The sequence below is a fragment of the Amblyomma maculatum genome, chromosome 11 (assembly GCF_055883805.1).
Source record: "Amblyomma maculatum isolate TAMU_Amacu chromosome 11, ASM5588380v1, whole genome shotgun sequence".
Taxonomy (NCBI): Eukaryota; Metazoa; Arthropoda; class Arachnida; order Ixodida; family Ixodidae; genus Amblyomma; species Amblyomma maculatum.
In genome coordinates, this window is record NC_139354.1 from 149893109 (window position 1) to 149916010 (window position 22902).

At 47.2% G+C, this 22902-nt stretch overlaps 1 protein-coding gene across 1 annotated transcript; it reads right to left on the minus strand.

Moving 5' to 3' along the window:
* Positions 1–8457: 8457 nt before the first annotated feature.
* On the minus strand, positions 8458–22647 carry LOC146175169 (uncharacterized). The gene is made up of 2 exons (XM_084585540.1): positions 22444–22647; positions 8458–9747 (listed from the first exon to the last, which is right to left on the minus strand). The coding sequence occupies exons 1-2, from the start codon at positions 22645–22647 to the stop codon at positions 8458–8460; spliced, it is 1494 nt and encodes a 497-aa protein (XP_084441666.1).
* Between the last annotated feature and the right edge of the window lie 255 nt (positions 22648–22902).

Genomic DNA, 22902 nt, shown 5'->3' on the forward strand with positions numbered 1-22902 from the left:
TCCGGACGCGAAATTTACAGCTGTTTTCGAAAGATTCATTCTTTAGGAAATTTGTTACTTCTTGACGTTTTTACCAGAGATCACTTACTCATGTTTCTTCGGGGAATTTTTTCTCGGAGAGATTTCCGAGGGCTCTTTTTGTTGCGTCCGTGTATTGTAATGCACTATTAACCACCGTGTAAGACATTTGAAGCGTCATTTACCCGATTATTTAACATGACACCCGTAATACCGGCGACTGAAATTATTGGTGATTTTATTACTGTAGATGTGTCTCAATATATTTGCACAACCTTTAAATGGAACTTAGTCTCAAACCAGTGGGGAGGTGAGAATCCATAAAGACAACTGGGAGCCATGTAATTTTGTCACAATCTGTTTTCTTTATTACTACCTATCTACTGCAATAATGAAGACACCAGTGAGAGAAAACAGTACCTTATCCTGCCATACGTCTTCTCATATGCGTTTAGAAAGCGGGACTCGTGAGAAAGCTACTATCTAACTGCAAATGTAAAAAATATGTGCTTTTGTTCTTTCAACTCTCACAGTGGCAGGATGCCGAGTAGACATGTTTTTTAGCAGGGTAGATGTGTAGGCCAGTTGGTGAGACATAAGGAAAACAAAACCGCAGCAGACACAGGACGGAGGCTAGAGACAACACAGGGCGGTGTTGCCCTGTGTTGTCTCTAGCCTCCGTCCTGTGTCTGCTGCGGTTTTATTTTCTTTATGTCTCACCAACTGGCCTACACATCTACCCTGCTAAGTTATGTCTCCGGACGTAGGCTCTTTTATGTGTTCTTTGTCCCTTGAAGAACAGTGTGCACTGTGTTCCGCAATCATAGCATCTTCGACGTGCAGAGCTAGGGCTTATGCCTTTTGCCTGCGAAACAATACCGCCCTGTGTTGTCTCTAGCCTCCGTCCTGTGTCTGCTGCGGTTTTATTTTCCTTATGACATGTTTTTCCTTTGTCAAATCTGTATGAATGGTTGTATGTGTTTGCCTCCTTCTGTCTGTTTTCTATCTCTGTTTTAACATAATGCTCAACCAACATGCCTAACAACCCATAAAGTGCGGAAAGCTCTCCCATGCTTTTCCTACGTGAAATGTGGTGGTCAGTAGCTGTAAGCCGATAACAATAATGACGAACTATCGTCAGTATTAGTACCTGACAGCCTACCGTGTACTGATATGCACTAGTAGTTAGCAGTACGTGAAAAATAATAAAAGGAGGCAGACGGTAACGTCGTGGCAAGCCACAAAGCTCCCAAAATGATTATTTTCTAAGCTAATGCGCGCTACCAGGCACAAAAGCAAACCTGATACACTGCGGTTTTTCGAAACAGTTGTTTCGTTCCGTTTCACAATAAATACCGATCTGTGTTCCGGATAGGTTACCTTTGAATCCGAGCTACTCCTGATAAGAAGACGCGGCGCTATGTAATTTTTTTTTTCTTATGTTGTAGCGCATTTCAAATGCAACCTGTGATCTTGAAGCCAAACCAAGCAACATCTTACACTCCCCGAAACTAGGCGGAGTAAAGGATGACCTGAAAAAGGGGAAGCTTTACTAGGGTGCTGCGATGCATTGTGCCCCAGCGCGAAGCACATAGACGAGACTCCTTTCACAAAAGCATTCCGGATTATGTACGTTATATTACACCTATGAGCAGTGGAATAACAAATGGTTTCCGATGTGTTGACGTCAACTATAAGTAGTGCAAAAATTACGATATTTGGTTCTGTGACAGGCAATGTATATAGGCATTGCGTTTTTCAAAAATCATGATGTAAACCGTTGTATTGGTTGACGACGTGTAGAGAAACATTTCGAAAATGATATTCGCAGCCCAATATGGCTGTGACGAGAAATATGCACATCTATACACAAAATTCCAATAACTCGTAACTGACAATTGACTATAGCGTTATAAAACCTAAACTAGGGTAAGCAGCACACATTAGTGTACTGAGCAAGACAATCATCCAATTCTGATCATATAACTGCCAACCGTCATGCATATGCAAAGCATATTTCTTAAATACCTTCTCTAAAAATAAAACGCGAAGCCCAGAACGGGCCCCCAAAATATCTGAAAATACAAGCAGGCGGCTGGTCATTTGACAACGTTCGTTTCGCGTCACTGTTCATCACTAATCTGGTGGGTCCCGTTCATGCAGTCACCTCGTTCAGCCAAATCCACGCTGTGCGGGCACTGGAATGCTGCCGAAAAGTCAGCGTTGCCCTCGACGACCTCGTTCAGAACATATTTGGCATCTATCTTGCTGCATTGGTAGTAGGCAAAGCGCGTGTAAAAGAATTGTGCATTGGAAATGCGGAAGAGACTCCAGGCCCTCTGCATTGTGTACCAGCTTGTCGTTGCTGCCACAGGTGAGGTGGCCCCTCCAAGGGCAGTGCCTGCTGCTCCGACAAGGGCGGCGATTTGTAGGCCCTGCTTGAGCGCTATGAGGTGATACAGGATGTCAAGGTACTTTGCGACTTTTGTGTCCAGCAGGCATTGCCTGCAAAAAACCATCGCGAGTAATTCTTAACAATAAGGAAGAAATGCTGGACAATATTTGTATCTCGCATATCATCCGGATATACATCTTTTAAACGTTCGTAATAAGGCAATCCTCCAAGGTAGACTGCAGCAGTGTGTGCATCGGTAGCTTCTGGACGTGCAAGCTGCAGGTTTCGCAAGGGCAGAGGAACTAGAGACCAAATTGCCAACCTTCGCTGGATCATGGAAAAAGCAAGAGAGTTCCAGAAACCCATCCACTTCTGCTTTATTGATTATGCGAAAGCGTTTGACTGCGTATATCACAGCAGATTGTGGCAAGCTCTCCAAGAGATGGGAGTTCCAATTCACCTTATCTGTCTCCTCAGGAACCTGTATGAAGGGCAAGAGTCAGAACTGGGCATGGTCTTACTGATTGGTTTCCGATCGAGAAAGGAGTGAGGCAAGGCTGCATACTATCGCCCTGCCTATTTAACCTATATGCAGAGTGCATCATGAGGAAGGCTGGTCTGAACGAGTCTTCAGCTGGAGTGAAGATTGCTGGAAAGCGTATCAACAACCTTAGATATGCGGATGATACCATTTAATGGCAGAAAGTGAAGTGGAACTCAAGAGACTTCTGATGCGCATACAAGAAGAGAGTGAGAAGCTTGGGCTTAAACTGAACATTAAAAAGACGAAGATCATGGCGTCTTGCCCTATCAAGTCCTGGAGCATCAATAGACAAGAATTGGAAGCTGTGACAGATTTTCTGTTCTTGGGCTCCAAGATTACCTCGGAAGGAGACTGCAGCCATGAAATTAGGAGACGCCTGCTTCTCGGAAAGAGAGCAATGGTTAGCCTTGACTGCCTAGTAAAGAGCAGAGACATTAGTCTGCCAACCAAGATCCGTATAACTCGTGCTATGGTCTTTTCAGTTGTGATGTATGGATGCGAGAGTTGGACTGTGAAAAAGGCTGACCACCGAAGAATTAACGCGTTTGAATTGTGGTGCTGGCGAAGACTCTTGAGAGTTCCTTGGACTGTCAGAAGATCAAATCAGTCGATATTATCGACCATAAACCCTGAGTGCTCATTAGATGGTCAAATCTAAAGTTAAAGCTCAGCTACTTTGGTCATCTGATGAGAAGAGAGGAGTCGCTGGAGAAAGATTTGATGTTGGGAAAGGTTGAGGGTCGCCGGAGAAGGGGTAGGCAGCGAACGCGATGGTTAGATGGCATCCTCGAGGCACTGCAGATGAAGTTATGTGATGTTAGGAAGATAGTGAGAGACCGGAAAGCGTGGCGTGACATGGTCCATAGGGTCACGAAGAGTCGGACACGACTGTACGACTGAACTGAACTGAAAAAGGCAATCCTAGTGCACGATCGGAAGCCATATCTTTCGTTCAATTTTTTTATTTGCTCAAAAACATCCTGGATGGGTCCCACGGCTAAAAGCTGTTAGAGCTGCTGGACGATATCGTGTAACCCTATCGCTTGGGAGATAGCGGTACAGCAATAAATAAACAAAGGCAAAGCAGAAGGTTCAAATGTGGCATTTGAGAGCAATGATCGTGCGAACAACAGTGTAAAACTAAAATGAAATTGCATAACAGTGCATATAGAACAAAAATCACGACAACAGTTTGGCAGATGAAAGTATTTTCAAAGTGTGATACAATTATGGAAAGGCGTAAATTATCTGTAACACAGAAAGTAACGAAACCATGTGGATATAAAAGAATATTCCATACTGAGGAAAAGTGATCGGACATCACTTAGAGTGAGATTTTGTGCCATATGATACTTATTTAGGTTATAGAGCAACTTGTACTGCAGCGTTTGACATTTAATTATTGCGGATCCTTGGAATAAACCCTAATCCGGTGCTTCGAGTTGCGCGCGGTCCTGGCTTGATACTAAACGTGCAATAGCTGTTATAAATTTCTTAGTCGTAAGAGTAGAAATAACATGAGCGTAAGATTCTAAAATGATACCAGTCTTTAAGTTTAATAATGCTGTATTTGTTAATGCAATCTGTGTCTAAGAAAAATAATCTATATTTGCCACATTTCTAACAATCCTTTTCTGCTGGCTCTGTAGTTTGGTAATGTTAGCTTTCGCAGTTGCCGCCCACACTAGGCTACAGTAATTTATGAAAGACAGGAAGAGCGCATTGTATGATTGTAATTTATTCTTTGTTGCCAACAAAACGGTGTATCGGGTCAGTATTCCAGGTACAGATGAAAGTTTGCTACAAAGGATAGTGACATGCTGATCCCAGCTAATTTGTTCAGAAAATATGACACCAAGAATTTTATGCTGACTTCCTATCTAAATATACCGATTTGCGTAACGAAGCGCTTTCGTTATGTTGACGGTTTTATTCATGGCTCGAAAAGTATTGCTTTGGCTTTTATAGATTATATTCGGTGAATTCCAATTGAACCAACTATGTAATTTATTCAGTAAATTATTGCATTTTAAGATTAGCTCATTAGCTTCCGAACCGGAGAGAAGGAGAGTGCTATCATCTGCATATATTATATCATCTGCATTATTGTCTATATTTACAATATCATTTATATATATGTTAAATTAAAGTGGACCTAATTCGCTTCCTTGAGGGGACGCCACTTGACGTTGTTATGAAAGACGAGTGTTTATTATCTAAATAAACCGATATTTCTTGTCATGCAAATATGATTTCATTAGGGCGAGAGGCGTACCACGGATACGTGGACCGTAGAGTTTCTTACACTAACTAGAGGGGACGCTGAGGGCGCTGCACTTCAGCTATCATGGGCGCGCTAAGAATCATGGGCCGGTTGCCGCGCAAGGCGGACTTATTGTTGTCCGATGGCGGAACGAATCACTGCCACATCGGCGCAACTATTTGGGCCATGACCCCTTTTCCCAGTCGGTTTTTCTCGGTTACGTCGAGTGGCGTTACTGCGTCGCTTCTTCGTCATCATCATCATCAGAAGGTGCGTACATAAACCGCGAAAGCCATAGTAGCGAAGGCGCAAAAGCAGACGTCGCCAATAAAAGGTTTCTGTTTCCCGAAATGCCACTAAAAACGTTCTTAAGTGATAGCACAACCACAAATATTTTCATATCGTTTTTTTTATTTCAAAGTTTGCCTATTAAGTGCGAAATATTGGTTTTTATGCTGCTCAGAACTAAGCCAATAGGAGAACGAGCCATCGCTTATATTGGAAAATCTCATACTGACATGCTCTTTCTCTTCTTGCTTTTTACTGTCATAATATTCAATCTTAGGACATTATTTACTGTAGAACAACGTTTATCTTTGCATTGGGGTTGTCCAAAAGTTGTAGTTCTGCACTCAGTAGCTCTCTGGCCCATGATGCTTTGAGCGCCTATGGTGGCTGAACTGGTCGTCTGGAAACTCCATGTAAACTCCCATAGACGGCAGCAGAATTTTTCCTCTAGGTAAGAGTAAGAAACTCTGTGACGCGGACAGGTTGGATGCTAAACTTCTATGATCAAGGCAGTCAAAGGCCTTGCTGAAATACATAAAGAGACAAAGTGAAATTATTATTTACAAAATTACGCAGTATCAACTGTTTGATTATTAATAGCGCTGTTTTGGTAGATCTTTCCTTTCTGAAACCAAACTGACATTCAGTAATCGTATTCTGTGTATCAAAAAAATCTGACAGCCTAGTAAACATATTTTCTAATCCTTTATCGAAAAGAGGCATTATTGATATGGGTCTATAATATGAGACTTCATTCCTGTTCCCGCCCTTGAAATGCACAGTGACCCTGCTTTTCTTCATTTCATTTGCAAATACGCCTTACACCAGAAGCCATAACCCATCCAAGGAGGCAAATCTCATGGTTCTTTGTGCTGTCTTCAGCCCGCCTTCCGATTTCTGCACCACGTAACCCATGGTTTTGGTATGGTTGGTTTGGTTTGTGAGGTTGAACGTCCCAAAGCGACTCAGGCTATGAGAGACGCCGTAATGGAGGTCTTCGGAAATTACGACCACCTGGGGTTCTTAGATATGCGGATGGCAGAAATGGCAGAAAGTGAAGTGGAACTCAAGAGACTTCTGGTGCGCGTACAAGAAGAGAGTGAGAAGTTTGGGCTTAAACTGAACATTAAAAAGACAAAGATCATGGCGTCTTGCCCTATCAAGTCCTGGAGCATCAATGGACAAGAAGTGGAAGCTGTGACAGATTTTCTGTTCTTGGGCTCCAAGATTACCTCGGAAGGAGACTGCAGCCATGAAATTAGGAGACGCCTGCTTCTGGGAAAGAGAGCAATGGTTAGCCTTGACCGCCTAGTAAAGAGCAGAGACATTAGTCTGCCAACCAAGATCCGTATAACTCGTGCTATGGTCTTTCCAGTTGTGATGTATGGATGCGAGAGTTGGACTGTGAAAAAGGCTGACCGCCGAAGAATTGACGCGTTTGAATTGTGGTGCTGGCGAAGACTCTTGAGAGTTCCTTGGACTGCCAGAAGATCAAATCAGTCGATATTGTCGACCATAAACCCTGACTGCTCATTGGAGGGTCAAATTCTAAAGTTAAAGCTCAGCTACTTTGGTCATCTGATGAGAAGAGAGGAGTCGCTGGAGAAAGATTTGATGTTGGGAAAGGTTGAGGGTCGCCGGAGAAGGGGTAGGCAGCGAACGCGATGGTTAGATGGCATCCTCGAGGCACTGCAGATGAAGTTATGTGATGTTAAGAAGATAGTGAGAGACCGGAAAGCGTGGCGTGACATGGTCATAGGGTCACGAAGAATCGGACACGACTGAACGCCTGAACTGAACTGAACTGGGGTTCTTTAACGTGCACTGACATCGCACAGCACACGGGCGCCTTGCTTTTCTTCTCCATCGAAAGCGGCAGCTGAAGCCGGCATTCGATCCCGCATCCCTGGAAACAGTATTCGAGCGCCGTAACCACTGCGCCACACCGGGGGGCACATGGTGTTGATTCGCATATCACTGGTACCTCCACAAGAGGCGCTGTGACTGCTTAACTACAAGGAGTGATAGAAAAAAAATGCTTAAGACCGCTCTCAGGTCTAAAACACAGTCGAAATTTTGAGCTTTGTCTCATATTTGATTCCGCTTTTACCTCTTCTGAGATCGCCTTCTTGACGCTGAGATGAGGTGAGCAGAGGGATAAATGTGTGTGATCGGCGCATTCACAAAATTATTACGAGCTACGCGATCACTAGCTGTACCTTATTGCACTAATTGATTCACTTAGAGCGGCTTTCACATTGGGTCGTTCATTAATGCCCGGAGGAAACTGTATACCCTATCAGATACAGTCTGAGAGGAATTTTTTATATGCCAGTCTCTTCTGTAGCTTCAAGCCATGCTATATAAATCGCTGTCTTTGTTGTTCACCACTGACATGTTTCCTTGCCGGTCTACTACAATCTGTCTAATGCACCTCTGCTGCAAATGAAGACACAATGCAGAATTTAATCGCTAGAGTGTTTCCTTCACGATTTTTATAAATGAGCACCATTTAGTACTGGAGGCTGTCGCGAGTTAACAGTTGACCTTTTTGCAGCTAAGAGTTGAAGATAAGCCTTTCTTCATGCAATTGAGCTCTAAATCGACAAGCTGTTTAAGCGCATCCTCTAGGAAGGACCCCACATTACGTTTCAGTTTCAAAATAATATATGCTCTAACAATTATTTAGATGGCATCCTCGAGGCACTGTAGATGAAGTTATGTGATGTTAGGAAGATAGTGAGAGACCGGAAAGCGTGGCGTGATTTGGTCCATAGGGTCACGAAGAGTCGGACACGACTGAACGACTGAACTGACTAACAATTATACGCTCTGGAACCTTAAAGGAACAGCATAAACGTCACCTTGCTCGCAGTCAGAACAATAACACAACGGGTAGCTAAGAGGCGAGCAGCCCGTTTTCGCAAAGTGCCAAGCAGAGTAAAATGATTACCTGTACGTTTTGAGCGCAGCATACGTTCCTTGGGACCAGGTCTCCCGTTCCACCAGGTTGACCCAAAGCAAGGCGGCCATGCGAGTTGCAATCACTGCAGCGTCTGCGAGCAGAGGGTCGGTGGTGCCAGAACTGAGCCAGCTGTATGCCCACGAAGACACGTAGAGAGTCGTCTCGTTCACGAAAAACATGTGGTCCACCACTCTGCTCTTGGCATCGTCCCGAAACCAGGGCATTCCTCGTCGTGCCTTTTCTATTTTAGAGTCGAACTCGAAATCCAGCACCAAGAACAAGTTCCGGACGAAGCCTTGCGGGGACAAGTGGGGCACGGCTGGTTCTCGAAAAACTAGGTCGCCAGGCAGCATGAGGGACATGTTGTTGACTATGTCCCTGAAGTGTACAGTGTCGTTCCCAGCGGCCACTAGACGTCGGAGCGGGGCGTAGTCGATGATTATTTTGCGCGTGGCATCAAAGATTGCGCGCAGCTGGCTGTCTGTAGTAGACGTCGCGAGTACCGCCACGTACGTAACGCGCCAAAGCTGGGCGCTTTCGTAGAGGTGCTTGTAGCACACGTTCTCGCTCCAGACTGTGGGTGAATCTAAAAATGAGTCCTGTTTGATGTACAGTATCGCCTCGAAAGCCAAAATAAGCAGCCTGTAGAGCACTGACAAGGGCTGGTTCTTTGCGTCAGTCAAGATCCGAATGTCCTGAAGAAGGCTCAATTTGGACACAGCTTTAACGCTCTTGAAACGGTCAACGTCGATCAAGTACTCGAGGAATATAGCCTTGAACTGTGACGCTTCCAGACCTCCGAAGGCTTCTCTAATCTCTGTAAAAGAAATAAACGTGCGTCTCCAGTTTGACAGCTCGAATTTCTTTTCCCACTCAGATATGTCCTCTTTGGTGTAGTTAGTGCCGAAATGCGCATTTAGAGTGGAGAGTAGCATAGCGTAGCAGGAAGGACCGCAAAATGCTCTGTAGTCAATGGGCAGGGGAGCGCTTCGAACGAACACTATAGTTGTTGGTTCATCAGCGGGTGTCATTACATCGAAGATGAATGTCATCTGGTACCGCCTTGTTGCCGCTACTGCCAATCGGAGAAGTTCTGCGCCACTCATTGGCGTTGTCGCGTTGGCGATTTTCAGCACAATTTCCGCGACATCTCTTGTTCTCTTGTCGTGCTGCCATATCTCCTGGATGCACGATGTGTAAAGGGCATGAAGTGCTTCAGCAGCCTTAGTGCCGTATTTCTGGGTGCCCGTGATGATGCTTGAAGTGACGTCCCACTGCAATAAAAAAATCCGCAAACGCAGATCGCAGTGAAAATAATGCTGGGCGGATAGTTTAGAAACAAAAGTTGAGAAACACTTATCACCAACCAAATTATTTATTAGAACCCGACGTTTCGGGACCAGCTCGGTCCCTTCCTCAGGGGCGACTAAAGTTCGAGGCCCGCAGTAGCAGGCAGCGGCCTACGCTTCCCCTTTCTCAATACGTGGCGAAGTCCAATTGTGTACGCGTAAGGTAACGTCCCCGGATTCCTGTTCACTGTTGAAGCTGTCAGCCGGTAAACCACGACTCAACGTGACGTCTTTTGAAAGGGTTGGTATCCACATAAAGTACGCTCACCTCCTCAGAGGCGATTTTGTGGTCAGTGCGTTCGCAGTTCTCGGCGAGGGGGTTGCTTTCAGAGTTCAATTGCCGGATGTCATTTTTGTGCTGTAAATTCCGCCGACGGAGATTTTTCGTTTCGCTGATGTACGAGTCCGGGCGCTCGGAGCACGGGATTTCGGTTGGTGATAAGTGTTTCTCAACTTTTGTTTCAAATACCCAACCAGACGGAGTTCCGCCGAAGATGTTCTCGTTCAAATCATTGCGTCTCGACTTCGGCCGGCAAACTGCACAGCTGACCAAACGCTTCGTCGCTTGCTCTCGCAGCCTGGCCGCACACAAGACAAACGTGAACTTTAAAAAGGCCTGCCGTGATATGCAACTAGTTGTAGAAAGCTTCCGATTGAAGTGCCTAGTCGACACACCGGAAGGCAGGAAGATCACCTCCCAAGCTGAACGATGGCTGGTGCACGCAAGGATACATGAGAGCCGTGACATCCGGAGGCAGGAAGAGCTCGACCTGTTCTTCTTGCGTCAGCAGCTTCAACATCGAGTACCGGGTGTGTTCGACTCTCTTAAATCATTCGCCGGTAGTGTCTCCTCCTCCTACGCCGAAACACGGGCATCGTCTCACGCTGTGTAACTCTCCAGGTTGCGACAGGAAAAAGACAAGGCAAGTAGGCCACCTGGTGATGTTTCGAACTTTGTCACAAATCTTTCTTCGAGACCCCTATCTCCAATTGAAACTTCTGCTTTGGCGAAAGGCCACGGGTTCAACACCACGTCAATGGCACCACAAAACTAGCTGCTGTGGAGGATGGTATGAGGCACGTTAGGCCCGCCGCCCGTGAATAAGTCCGCCAAAATGTGATCGGGGTCCTGTCCAAGCTACCCGGCCGCCAACCAGCGAACATCTCCCAAGGAGAAATATGAGTTCTAAGAGAACTCCGCAGGGAGACAAAGGACATTCACCTGTAGTCCTCGACCGAGAGAATTACAAGCAAAAAGTCAGGTTACTCCTCGACAGCCCAGATTACGAAAAATTAAATAAAGATCCTACTACACAACTTCAGACCAGAATGAACAAGCTTTTGGCTTCCATTTTCAAACGCTGCTCTCAGTCTAAACACGTGTACGCACGCCTGATATGCTGGAACGGTACCCACATTCTACGGACTGGAATTCCGCTTCGCCCCATCGTTGATTTCACCTCTTCTCCGCTCTGAGCCCTCTCGAACTATCTCCACCGAATCCTTTCCTCCCTAACGGGCAAAACATCGACGCACGTACGCTATTCCCCCCACCTCGTCAAACTTATTTCCCACGTACAACTGGAAGCAGATGAGTGCATGGTTTCTTTCAACGCGGTCTCGCTCTGTACCATCATCTCTGTGCCCTGTGCCGTCTCCACAGCGAAAGAAGTCCTTGAAGAGGACGTTGACCTCGGTGCCAGGACAAGCTTGAACTCGGAAGAACTTTGCCGGCTCTTGGAGTTTTGCTTGAACAGCACGGCCTTTTGCTTCAAAGGGGAATTTTACAAACATGCGGCATGGCTATGGGTTCCGCGATCTCAGTCACTGCTTCCAACTTAACAATGGAGGCCATTGAAGAGAAAGCTCTCCAGTCTTTCCAAGAAAGGCCAAACGTTTTCATTCGGTACGTCGACGACTGCTTTTGCATCATAAAAAAATCAGGAGTTGAAAACTTCCTTGCGCACCTGAACGCGGTTGAGTCCTCTATCCAGCTCAGTTTGAAACGGTAAAATGACAATCAGTTACCATTCCCTGATGTCCTAAACTTCAGTGTGTATAGAAAGCCCACTCATACCGGCCGCTACTTAAATTTTATTTCAAACAAGGCCTCAGTCTTCTCCTCTCTTCTGAGGAGAGCTGAGTACATTTGCTCCTCCGAGGCGGAGAGAAAAGCGGAAGAGGCCACCGTTTACGCCGATCTGAAGACGAATGACTACACACGCGCCTTTTTTCCCGCCGTCGAGCTAGCAGGACAAGAGGGTCGGTCAGCACGGAAACGACGAAGCGCCCTCGCATTGTGCTCCTATACGTGGCGGGCACCAGTGAGGCGCTGGCACGCATCCTCCGCAAACACGTCTGTGTGTCGCACAAACCTGCCTCAACAGTCAGCCGTTTTCTACCGCTACCAAAAGACCGTATCCTCTGAGAAAAACAACCAGGTGGAATTTATAAAATCCCACACTCCGAGTGCCCGGCCTCCTACATCGGCGAAACTAAAAATCTCCGTCGGCAGATTTTGCAGCACAAAAGTGACGTCCGGCAATTAAACTCGGAAAGCAGCCCCCTCGCCGAGTACTGCGAACGCGCCGACCATAAAATCGCCTCTGAGGAGGTGAGCGTACTTGATGTGGATACCAACCCTTTCAAAAGTCGTGGTTTACCGGCTGACAGCTTCAACAGTGAACAGTGAATCCGCGGACGCTACCCACCGCGTACGCAATTGGACTGCACCTTGTGTTGAGAAAGGGGAAGCGTAGGCCGCTGCCTGCTATGGCGGGCCTCGAACTTTACTCGGCTCTGAGGAAGAGACCAAGTTAGTCCCGAAACGTCGGGTTCTAAGAAATGATTTGGTTGGTGACAAGCGTTTCTCAAATTTTGTTTGAAGTAACCAACCAGACGGAGTTCCGCCGAAGATGTTCTCGTTCATAGTTTGGAAACGCGACTTGCGTAGAGTGCAACTTAATGGCGGTACACCGCGCTAACACCTAGAACGAAAAGAAACAACACACAGAGCGCTCTGTGTCGCTGTATTTCTTGTCATTCTAATTATTAGCGCGGTTAACCACTATGAATAACCAACAAGAGTTGTTGTCGGGCTAGTTGGCTTGAATCATGTAATGCCATTAAGGCTGTGCGCAAAAAAGACAACACAAAAAACAGAGGCAACGACAGGACGAGCGCAAACTAACAACTAGTTTATTCAGAAGTTTAACCTCTAAATATAAAACATATAAGCGCATGCGCAGGGAAACAACCACAACATGCCTGATAAACGCGAACCACCGTCATACCCTACAAAACAGAATTCAACAAGGCAGACTCGCTTTTGTATAAGGCGATACACGTATCACTGACACAATTGTGCGCTTTGTTTATCAAAAACGACTCAAATATTTCGCGCGCCACTGCGTTGCTGCCACGGCCAAGTATCTTAATCTCATTTAGTCGCGGCCGGCACTTCCAATCTCGACAATGTTCGTTTAAGTTTGTAGTACATTCCTTATCCCCTAACGTGCGCACATGCTCCCCTGCTCGATCATTAACGCATCTCCCTGTTTGGACAATGTAGGCCTTTCCACATGTTAGTGGAATTTCATAAACAATGCCTTTAGCGCATTTTACATAGGGCTTACCATGCTTCTTTGTGCAAACGCCCGGCATATATCTCTCTTTCGCCGTGAGCGAGCAGAGTCGGCCTAGCTTAACAGGTGCAGAAAACACCACAGGCACACCAAACCTGTTGGCCACCTTCTTCAAGTTGTGTGCCACTTTACGCACGTAAGGTACAACTACTGGTTTTGTACCCTCCTTTGGGTCCCTTTTGAGCACTTTTCCTTTCATTTTCTGCAGGAGAGTTTCACTCACTGCCGTCAAGATCGTGCAGGGGTAGCCCGCATTGTCCAAACGGGACACTTGTGCCAAGAAACTATCGCCCATTTTGTGCGGACATGACCTCATGAGGGCAGACTCAAGACACATAGCAGCAACACCTCTTTTGAGCGTCTTCGACTGTGCAGACCCGTACGGCATAAGATCTTTTGCAACTCTGGGATGATACATCCAACAAAAATGCTTATCTGAAAGAATCATTTTCATGTCCAAAAACTGCAGACTGTTATGATCTGGTACCTCATGCGTAAAAGTTAGACCTTTACCGTGTAGTTTAAAAGCTTCTAAAATCTCATTCGTCACATCAAGGTAGTCAATGTTATCTTGTTCTTTTAGAAGAATTAAAAATTAATCCACATATCTAAAAACTTTTAAAGCCATAGTGCTGTCAAGGACTTTTGTCAAGGTACGGTCAATAAAAGACAGAAAAATGTTACACAGTACTGGGGCAACACACGAACCTATACAAATACCGCAACGTTGCAGGTAGAACCCATTGTCAAATGTAATGAACGTGCTATTAAGATAAAATTCAAGTAGAGTTATAAAATTATCTACAGTCATCCCTGTTGCGTTTTGAAAGGGAACATCCCCGTTCTCTTCCACACAAAATCTAACAGCTTCAAGTAGTTCAGCATGAGGTATGGAATAAAAGAGGTCCTGCACATCTACAGAAAACAGGAATCCAACATTCTGGCTTTCCTCCAAATAGCCACTAACATCCTGTGAATTTCTAGTAGTAAATGGGTCAAACACATCTAGCTGCCGTAAATGTTTCTGCAGAAACAAACTGACCTGGTTCTGCCATGAGCCTTTCTCGCTCAACTGTCCTAAAGGACACATCCACTTTATGTGTCTTTGCCAAGAAAAATACCTGCAACGAGTTGCCGACACATTTGTTTATACCTTTCGCTATCTACACCAGACCTAAATCATTGCACAACTTCACAGCCTTACTCTTAACTCTAGTTACACTCCTTTTAACTGACCTAAAGTTTTTTCTGATTGCCTGGTCTGCCTTTTCTTTAAACACACCTTCAGGTATAATGATAAATCCACCATCTTTATCAGCCTGCAATAAACGCAAGTCGTTATCTCTAAAAAAGTTCAGCACTTCTTTCGTGGCCTGCTTCTTCCTTGTTGACGGTAGCTTGTGAATAGTCTTTGCTAAGCAGTCCACCCTTTCCAAAAGGCAGCGCTCTTGACTTTCGCTTTCAGCTTTCTTGGCAATTCTTCTATTCAGTACCAGAAGTTCATGAGCTTGTACGGCAGGCTCTTCGCTATACTTGGGTCCTTTCTTGAGAACGCTCATTACAGACTCTGGAACTTGAACATCTCCGAGCACAATCACAGACCCTTTTCCTCGAACGTCACTCCGCCTCTCCGTCAGCTTCAACAGTTGTTTAATTGTGACGTTCCACATGGCCTCCGTATGTTGAGAAGCATTCCGCCTGTGGACGCGCAGAATATGTTCTCCTAGCCTAGACAGGTGTTGAGCCAAGCACACAATGAGCAGCCAGTCTTGACATAGGCGAACCTGTCTCCACAACTCAGATCTGAGTAATCTACACACCCGCTTACGGTGACCAACCGACCCAAAAAGGGCACTCACTTCATGCGGGGTGATCCCTTTTCTGAGGCAGTAAGAAAAGTGATCTTGCACGAACTGAATTGGCGATGATCAAGCTGACCAAGGTATCAGCTTGAGGGTACGACAATGGAACACACAGTGGTGAAACACAGAAAGATGGGCCCGCTGTAGTAGAAATGAACCTCAACAAGAGTTGTTGTCGAACTAGTTGGCTTGAATCATGTAATGCCATTAAGGCTATGCGCAAAAAAGACAACACAAAAAACAGAGGCAACGGCAGGACGAGCGCAAACTAACAACTAGTTTATTCAGAAGCTTAACCTCTAAATATAAAACATATAAGCGCATGCGCAGCGGAAAAAAACACAACATGCCTGATAAACGCGAGCCACCGTCATACCCTACAAAACAGAATTCAACAAGGCGGACTCGCTTTTGTATAAGGCGATACACGTATCACTGGCACAATTGTGCGCTTTGTTTATCAAAAACGACTCAAATATTTCGCGCGCCACTGCGTTGCTGCCACGGCCAAGTATCTTAATCTGATTTAGTCGCGGCCGGCACTTGCGATCTCGACAATGTTCGTTTAAGTTTAATGCCGACTACGTCGAATGACGTGGCGGGACAGGGAGGAGGTTGTAGAAAACCAGCGGGCGAAGAAGTCGGTCGTTTGCGACGTTGTCACAGAGGGTAGGATGCGACCTATTTGGCAGCGCTGAAAGATAGGCGAGGACAAAAGAATAATTTTTTCACGCGGTCGTAGGTTTTGCTAAAACCAAGGTGACCTGCAGTGAAGTCATCGTGGTGAGCCGCCAGTAAACGTGGACGCGGTACACGCGACACTACTAGGATCCAGCGAGTTCTATCAGGGCAATACACATAGCGGCGTAGGATGCCATCTTCGAACTTCAAAATGCGAAGCTGTCGGCGAAGCCGAGCATTGGGTGGGTCCGAAGCGCCGATAAGGCGGTGGATGATGGGACTGCAGTAGGCATCGGCTAATTGCTGCTAGCGGAGAGCGTGTTTGTTCTGAGAGTCGTCAAAAGAAGCTGTTGTGATATACGTCGGGGAAAGAGATGGCCGGCTGTGGTCAGACAGAAATGCATTGGGAAGAAAACCGCAAACTGATTCCGAAAGTGGACAGCGAGAAAAAGCGTCGGCGTCTTAGTGTTGGCGACCCGATTAGTAAGTGACGTCGAAATGGCATTCTTGCAGGCGTAGAATCCAGCGGCCAAGTCGGCCTGTCAAATTTTTGAGCGAGGACAACCAGCAAAGAGTATGGTGATCGGTCGCATCTGTGAAGTGCCGATCGTATAGGTAAGGGAGAAATATTTGGACAGCCCAGACGACGGCAAGGCAGTCCTGCTCGGTAATGGTGTAGTTTTTCTCAGCTGGAGTCATAGTCCCACTGGCGAAGGCAATCACTTTCTCACGTGAAGTTGCATCGCGCTGCAGAAGTACAGCGCCAAGACCGTGACCACTGGCATCAGTGTGCAGGTTGGTTGGAGCGCTGTCACTGAACCGGCCAAGAACAGGATCTGATGTGAGGGTGTGCTTTAGGTAGATAAAAGCAGTTTCGCACTTTTCAGTCCATATGAAAGGGCTGCGTGCTTTTAGTAGTTCATGAAGTAAGGCAGCAACAGTTGCAAAATGCCTTATAAAGCGCCGGAAATAAGACGCCAGGCCGAGGAAACTGCGCAAATGTGCAGTTCGTTGTGGACAAGCAAAGTTCAAGACCGCGAAGACTTTTTCAGGGTCTGGACGAATGCCGTCATGGCTGACCAGATGTCCCAATATTCTAATTTCCTTCTGTGCAAAGTGGCACTTCCTGGTGTTGAACTGAAGACCCGCTGAAGCGAGACACGCGAGGACTTCATTCGGGCGCATGAGATGGTCGTTAAAAGTTGACAAAAAAATAACAATGTCGTCCAAGTAACATAAACAGGTTCTCCATTTTAGGCCACGAAGTACAGTATCGATCATTCTTTCAAATCTTGCTGGTGCGTTACAAAGTCCGAAAGGTATAACATTAAATTCATAAGGGGGCGATCGGGGGTTGCGAAAGCGGTTTTTTTTCTGTCGTCCTCGGGCATAGGTATTTGCCAATAACCTGAGCGGCAGTCCAGAGTCGAAAAATATTCGGTTCCTTCGAGAGAGTCAAAAGCGTACCGAGCCGTCCTTTTTTTTAACTAGCACTACTGGGGAGGACTATAGACTTGTTGAGAGACGAATAATATTGCGACGCAACATGTCATTTACATTTTCTTCATTTACTTGTCGTTCAGAAAGGAAAACCCGATAAAGCCGTCGGTGAACGATAGAGTTACCTTCAGAAATGATGCGATAGTGCACAACACTAGTCCGTCCCAGTGTTAGGGAAGTGGCATCAAAAATGGCTTGGTGGTGTCGAAGCAATGTCAGCAGGTCTTGGCGTTGGTTCGGCGTCAGGTTGGCATTAATAGTCTTTGTAAGAACAGAAAGAGAGACGTCTGACAAAACTCTGTGCTGAGGCAGAGGGGCGGTGAGCACCATCAAGGACAAAGGTTGAACATCCACCTTGCAGGGGAGAGAAGTTCCTTTTCGGAGCACGAGGGATTCACGTGAAGTGTTAGTGGCCGCTACTGTCGCTGAGCCGTTGCAGAACCTCACAAGACTAGACGGGAAGGCGATACCGCGTTCAAGATGACGATAAGATGGTGCGATGAGTAAGTCCCCGCCTGTGATGTGGTCTGAGACATCAGTAAGTAGTTTCTCGCACTGAGGAGGCTAAACAGTATCAGCGGCGGCAGCTGGGGGAAGATGTCATTCTGAAAAGTCAGATGAAAAATCACTGTCTGTCATATGCATAACACGGTCACCACAAGAAATTAACGCCGAAGCGGTTGACAAAAAAAATCCCACCAAAAATCATCAGATGCGTACAAGGTGAGCACGCAAACTGCACATGATGGCGGATGCCGTCAATAACACCTCATACGGTGCACTTCGCTGAAGGGCGCAAAGGGACGTCATTGGCTCCACGGAGTTCAGGCCCATCATATGGTGTCGTCACTTTTCGCAAACGGTAGCACAAATCAGCGTGAATGACAGAAATCGCAGCCCCTGTATCAATTAAAGCTTCGACCGGTAATCCTTCAGCGAAACCAGAAATCGCATTATACGGGCGATCAGGAGGACTTTTAGTAAATCAGCAGAGTGCAGTACGACCTCCGGAAACTTCAACACTTAGTTTTCCAGGACGGCGGGCAGGGAAAGTTGTTGCGGGTCGGAGAGGGGAAACTGAGTGGCGGTATGGGGATGGGAACCTGCGTCGGGATAGATGGCTCCCACGAGGCTCAGAGCAAGATACTGGAGGTGGGGAGGATCGTCGAGGTGGGCTTGTAATAAACTGTCGTTGATAATATGAAGTTGAAGGCATGTCACTCTCGAAGGTGTCGTAACCACGGCGCTCGTTTTGAAGGCTGCGACGAGAGAAGCGGGATATATGTCTTCTAATGCCACAGTAATAGCAAACTAGTCGGGAGGGGCGCCAAGGTGCGTAATAAGGTGGTGCAGGTTGAGCCGTCGCCATTGCATTGACGTGATTGAAGGTTGGTGCCGGTCGGAGAGGGGGAACCAAAGGAGGAGGGGGGGGTGCAGCGATGTGCGGCTAGGTCGGCGCTGGGCGGGTTGCAGGAGGTTCGGATGCCATAGGGTGGGCGTTGGTTGCTAACTCTCCTTTAATAATGTTGCGGAGAACGGCGTCATTACAAGGTGCGGAAGAATGATCGCACCTTTGTCGACAAACAAGCTTAAGGGCTTCGAGCTCCTCGCGGATGTTGTCTGGAATCAGTGCCCGCAGATCGAGGTCAGCAGAGGTCGGGCCAGTAGCGATGCCGAGTTGCATACGGAAGGACTGCAGCTGGTCGAGGCGTTGGCAGGTCGTAATATTGGAATCAACAGTTGAAGGATTCTGGGCAACTAGGGTGTTATAAGTCATATAACTGATTCCTTTCAAGACGTGGTGTGCTCGTTCAGATTCCGGCATGGTGAACTAACAGGCCGGCAAAGTGCAAGTATAGCCTCTGTGTAAGACACATACGACTCATCGGGACCTTGAAGGCGGGAAGCGAGCTTGTTCTTCGCGATCTCAGTCCGAACTGCCAGGTCGGCGAAGTATTGGCGGAACTGCTGCTTGAATGTGGTCCAGTTGGTGGATTGGGGTTCGCGATTAATAAACCAGTTTCTGGTGACCTCAGTGAGGTAGAAAGTAACGTTGAGACATTTTAGAGCATTGTCCCACCAGTTGTAGGCACTGCAGCGTTCATAGGTGTCGAGCCAGTCTTCCACGTCTTCATCGCGACGAGCAACGAACAGCGGCGGGTCACGTTGTCGTGTGGGCACAGTCGGAGGGGATGGTGCAGCGATGTAGAGGGTCCGGCCGGTTCGTGGGTACTCTCGGTACACATAACCATGGTGGCAGTTGCCAAATGGCGACCAGAATGTAGCTCCAGCGAGAGGCAGGTTCCAAGGCAGCAACGGGATCGACTTTCATCTCCACCACTTGTGAAAGGCTAGGTCAATACAGCAAGGTCGTGACGGCAAGGCCAGCGATGCCTTGTCTAGCGTTTTAATCCGATCACGAACCCAGGCGCGTGCCGGACCAGGCGCCGCGGTACGATGACGATGGTATGTACAAATGAAAGAAGACCATGGCACGTACAAATGAAGGATCCATGGAAGGCTCACGATATAGCACATCACAGATCAGCGTTCGAGATTGAAGGGCATTAGCTGTCCAAAGCGGCTTCCCACTGAGTGGTCGGAGTAAATGTCAGGTTGTCTGTCGTCTTTAAATCTTCAAGGTACTCGCCGATTCGGCAGGCGATGTGTGTTCACGCACAAACATACTGAGACGAAGGGCGACGAACTTGCAGTAACAAAACGAAACCTAACTTTATACCACACAAACACAAGGTACAGAAAACGTATTTACAAAAGAGGCAGAGAGGCGAAACAACAGATACTGAGCCAACAGCTAACTGCAAAACGAGCGCATTGCTCTTTTTACGACTTCTCAGTCGGAGCCTGCCTGCTACGCTGTCTTCGTCGACAACCAGGATCAGAACCAGAACCGCCGATGGCTGCGCGGCGCGCTCTTAAATAGCCAGGGCAGAAAATTCTATTCGCGTACGAGGAGCGGAAACGGCCTAGTGCTGCCAAAGCTATGCGGCTATGCCTCCCCCCTTCGGAACGCTAGCATGGTATCGAATTTACTCGAACATCGTCAACACGCGCATTTTTCCCGCGCGAAGTGAGGAGGAGGGCGGGGCCTTGCTGGGGAATGCACGCTTGACTCAGCCCATGTCGACGAGGGCGAGAAGGCGCCGCGCGGTGGCCGAGATTGCGCAATCGGTTGCGTCGCTTTCTCGAAGCAGGTAGAAGTTTCTAACGCCGCTTTCTGCGGCGCGCGCCGAAACATTAGAGAATGGGCCACCGCAGTCTTACAGTCGGCACGTTTGAATTTCACTTCTAGGTATCAATTCGAGTATCAACGTGTTGAGCACGTAACGAGGTTTCGTTTTCTACCGTCCGGATCCTCATGCTTTGCCCACCTTAACCGCCAGGGTGGCTTAGCGGTGCGCCTCTCGCCTACTGAACCGGAGCGCATCATTCAATCCCTACCAGAAGGACATCTGTGCGATGTCAGCGGACCCTAAATAAATAATAAATAATGACTTCATAGGAATTAAAAGGCACTGTGTCGGTCACAACTTTTTTCTGTGGACACCTGAACCACGCCGTAAGAGAAGTGAGGGAGGTGGGAGTGACAGTGGAAAGTGAGAAAAAGGAGCCCTATATTAGGGCTACTGAGTGATTTCGACCACCTGGGGATCTTTATCGTTGTTGTGGCTGTAGAAGGGAAGGAAAATGAACGGGCCTGCGACTGGTCCTGTAGCTGAGCCACTTCCGCTGCCTCGTGCGGACAGAAGAGAAAATACAGAAAAAAAGAAAAGAAGAGGGACAGAAAGACGCACGCCGCAACAGCCTTCGTCCACCACCGAAGTGGGGGCGGGTGCAAAGACGGCCTAAAACCGATAAAAATTTGGTAGCAGGCTAGCCCCCGCCGCAAGCGGCGGTGACCTAGCTGTCCTAGCGCCATTAGGGCCAGGATCAGCCACCCTCCGTTGCGCTGATATCGTACAGCAAACGGACACCTCTTCGTTTCGCCTCCATCGAAACGCAGCCATCATGACCGGGAGCCAACCCGGGTACTCCGGCACAGTAGTCGAGTGTCATACCACTGCACCACCACGGCTTTTTTTTTCTTAATTGCCTGGACTTGACACATTGCATTTCACGAGAACAAAATAAAAAAAATCCCTCAAATGCTTTTTACTTACACTATGTACATATGACACACTAAAATTCACGCATACACAACAAAGGCTCTAGCCTTGAAAGCCAGTCGGGAGGTTCTGCTGCAGCTTTTTGGATTGTCAAAAACCTGTCCACGCTTTCCCCAAAAAACAAATTCAGGCAGGCCGTGCATCTTTATCGCAAATGGTAACCCGCCATTCTTGAGTGCCATATACAGTGGAGGCCCATGAGACCTTAACTTCCGCCAGGTGGTAAAAAGAATTCCATTTTGGCTCCTCTTTTGTCTTGCACGACTCCGTTCTCCTTACGCAGTGGTACAGGGCAACGCCCATGTTTGACATACTGCGTATTCCCTTTCCTGTGAACCAATTTAGATCTACATTTTTTACTCACAAAGTGTACCGTGCGATAACGGAGCAGAATAAATAACCCCAGGTCTCCGAATTTCCGAAGCCTTCCACTACAGCTTCCCTTATAGCCGAAGCCGTTTGGGAAGTTAAACCCTATTAACGAAAGAGAACTACAATAGATGCCAATTTTAGTAACTAGTGTCAGGAATTTTCCGCAGTTTTTAGATGTACTTGCATTTTATCAAACAATCGAGGCTGTGAGAATATATTCACATGTATTACCTGCAATGTCTTTCTACAAACTACAACACTAAGTGGGATTTCCCAGTCTAGCGCTTAAGCCGCAGTTCCTTCGCCTTTGTTATTACCATTTTAGTATCTAACCTATTCATGAAAGACATCAGTTCTTCAGGAAAGGAGGCTTACGATTATGTCGTTCACCACGTCCCTCTGCACGAAACCTTGTTCGATGGCGTTCTTGCAGACGTAGGTGAAGAAATCTGTGCAGGGATCCTGGGCAGAGTCGATGACGGCGAACAGCCTGGCAGCCTCTTTGGAGCAGCAGAAAGACGTCCCATTGTTGCTTGCATTCACTCGACTGACAGACCAGTGAACAGCGAACCAGGTCATCGCGCCGAAGGCCGCAGCCAAAGAGACTCCACACGTGAAGCCTAGGCAGGTGACTGTCGAACGTAGCGGCTTACTCCTAAATACTGCAGTCCCAGAAGGCGGGCGTACGCTTCCAGGGGAAGAAAGTACGTCTTCTGCAGTTGGGAGGTGTTGTCTCTCTGCAGTGAACGAAACTAGGTCTTCCCCAGTCCGAGAAGGCGGGCTTTCGCTCCCAGAGGGCGAGAGCAGGCCCTCTGGAATCCGAGAAGGCGCGTT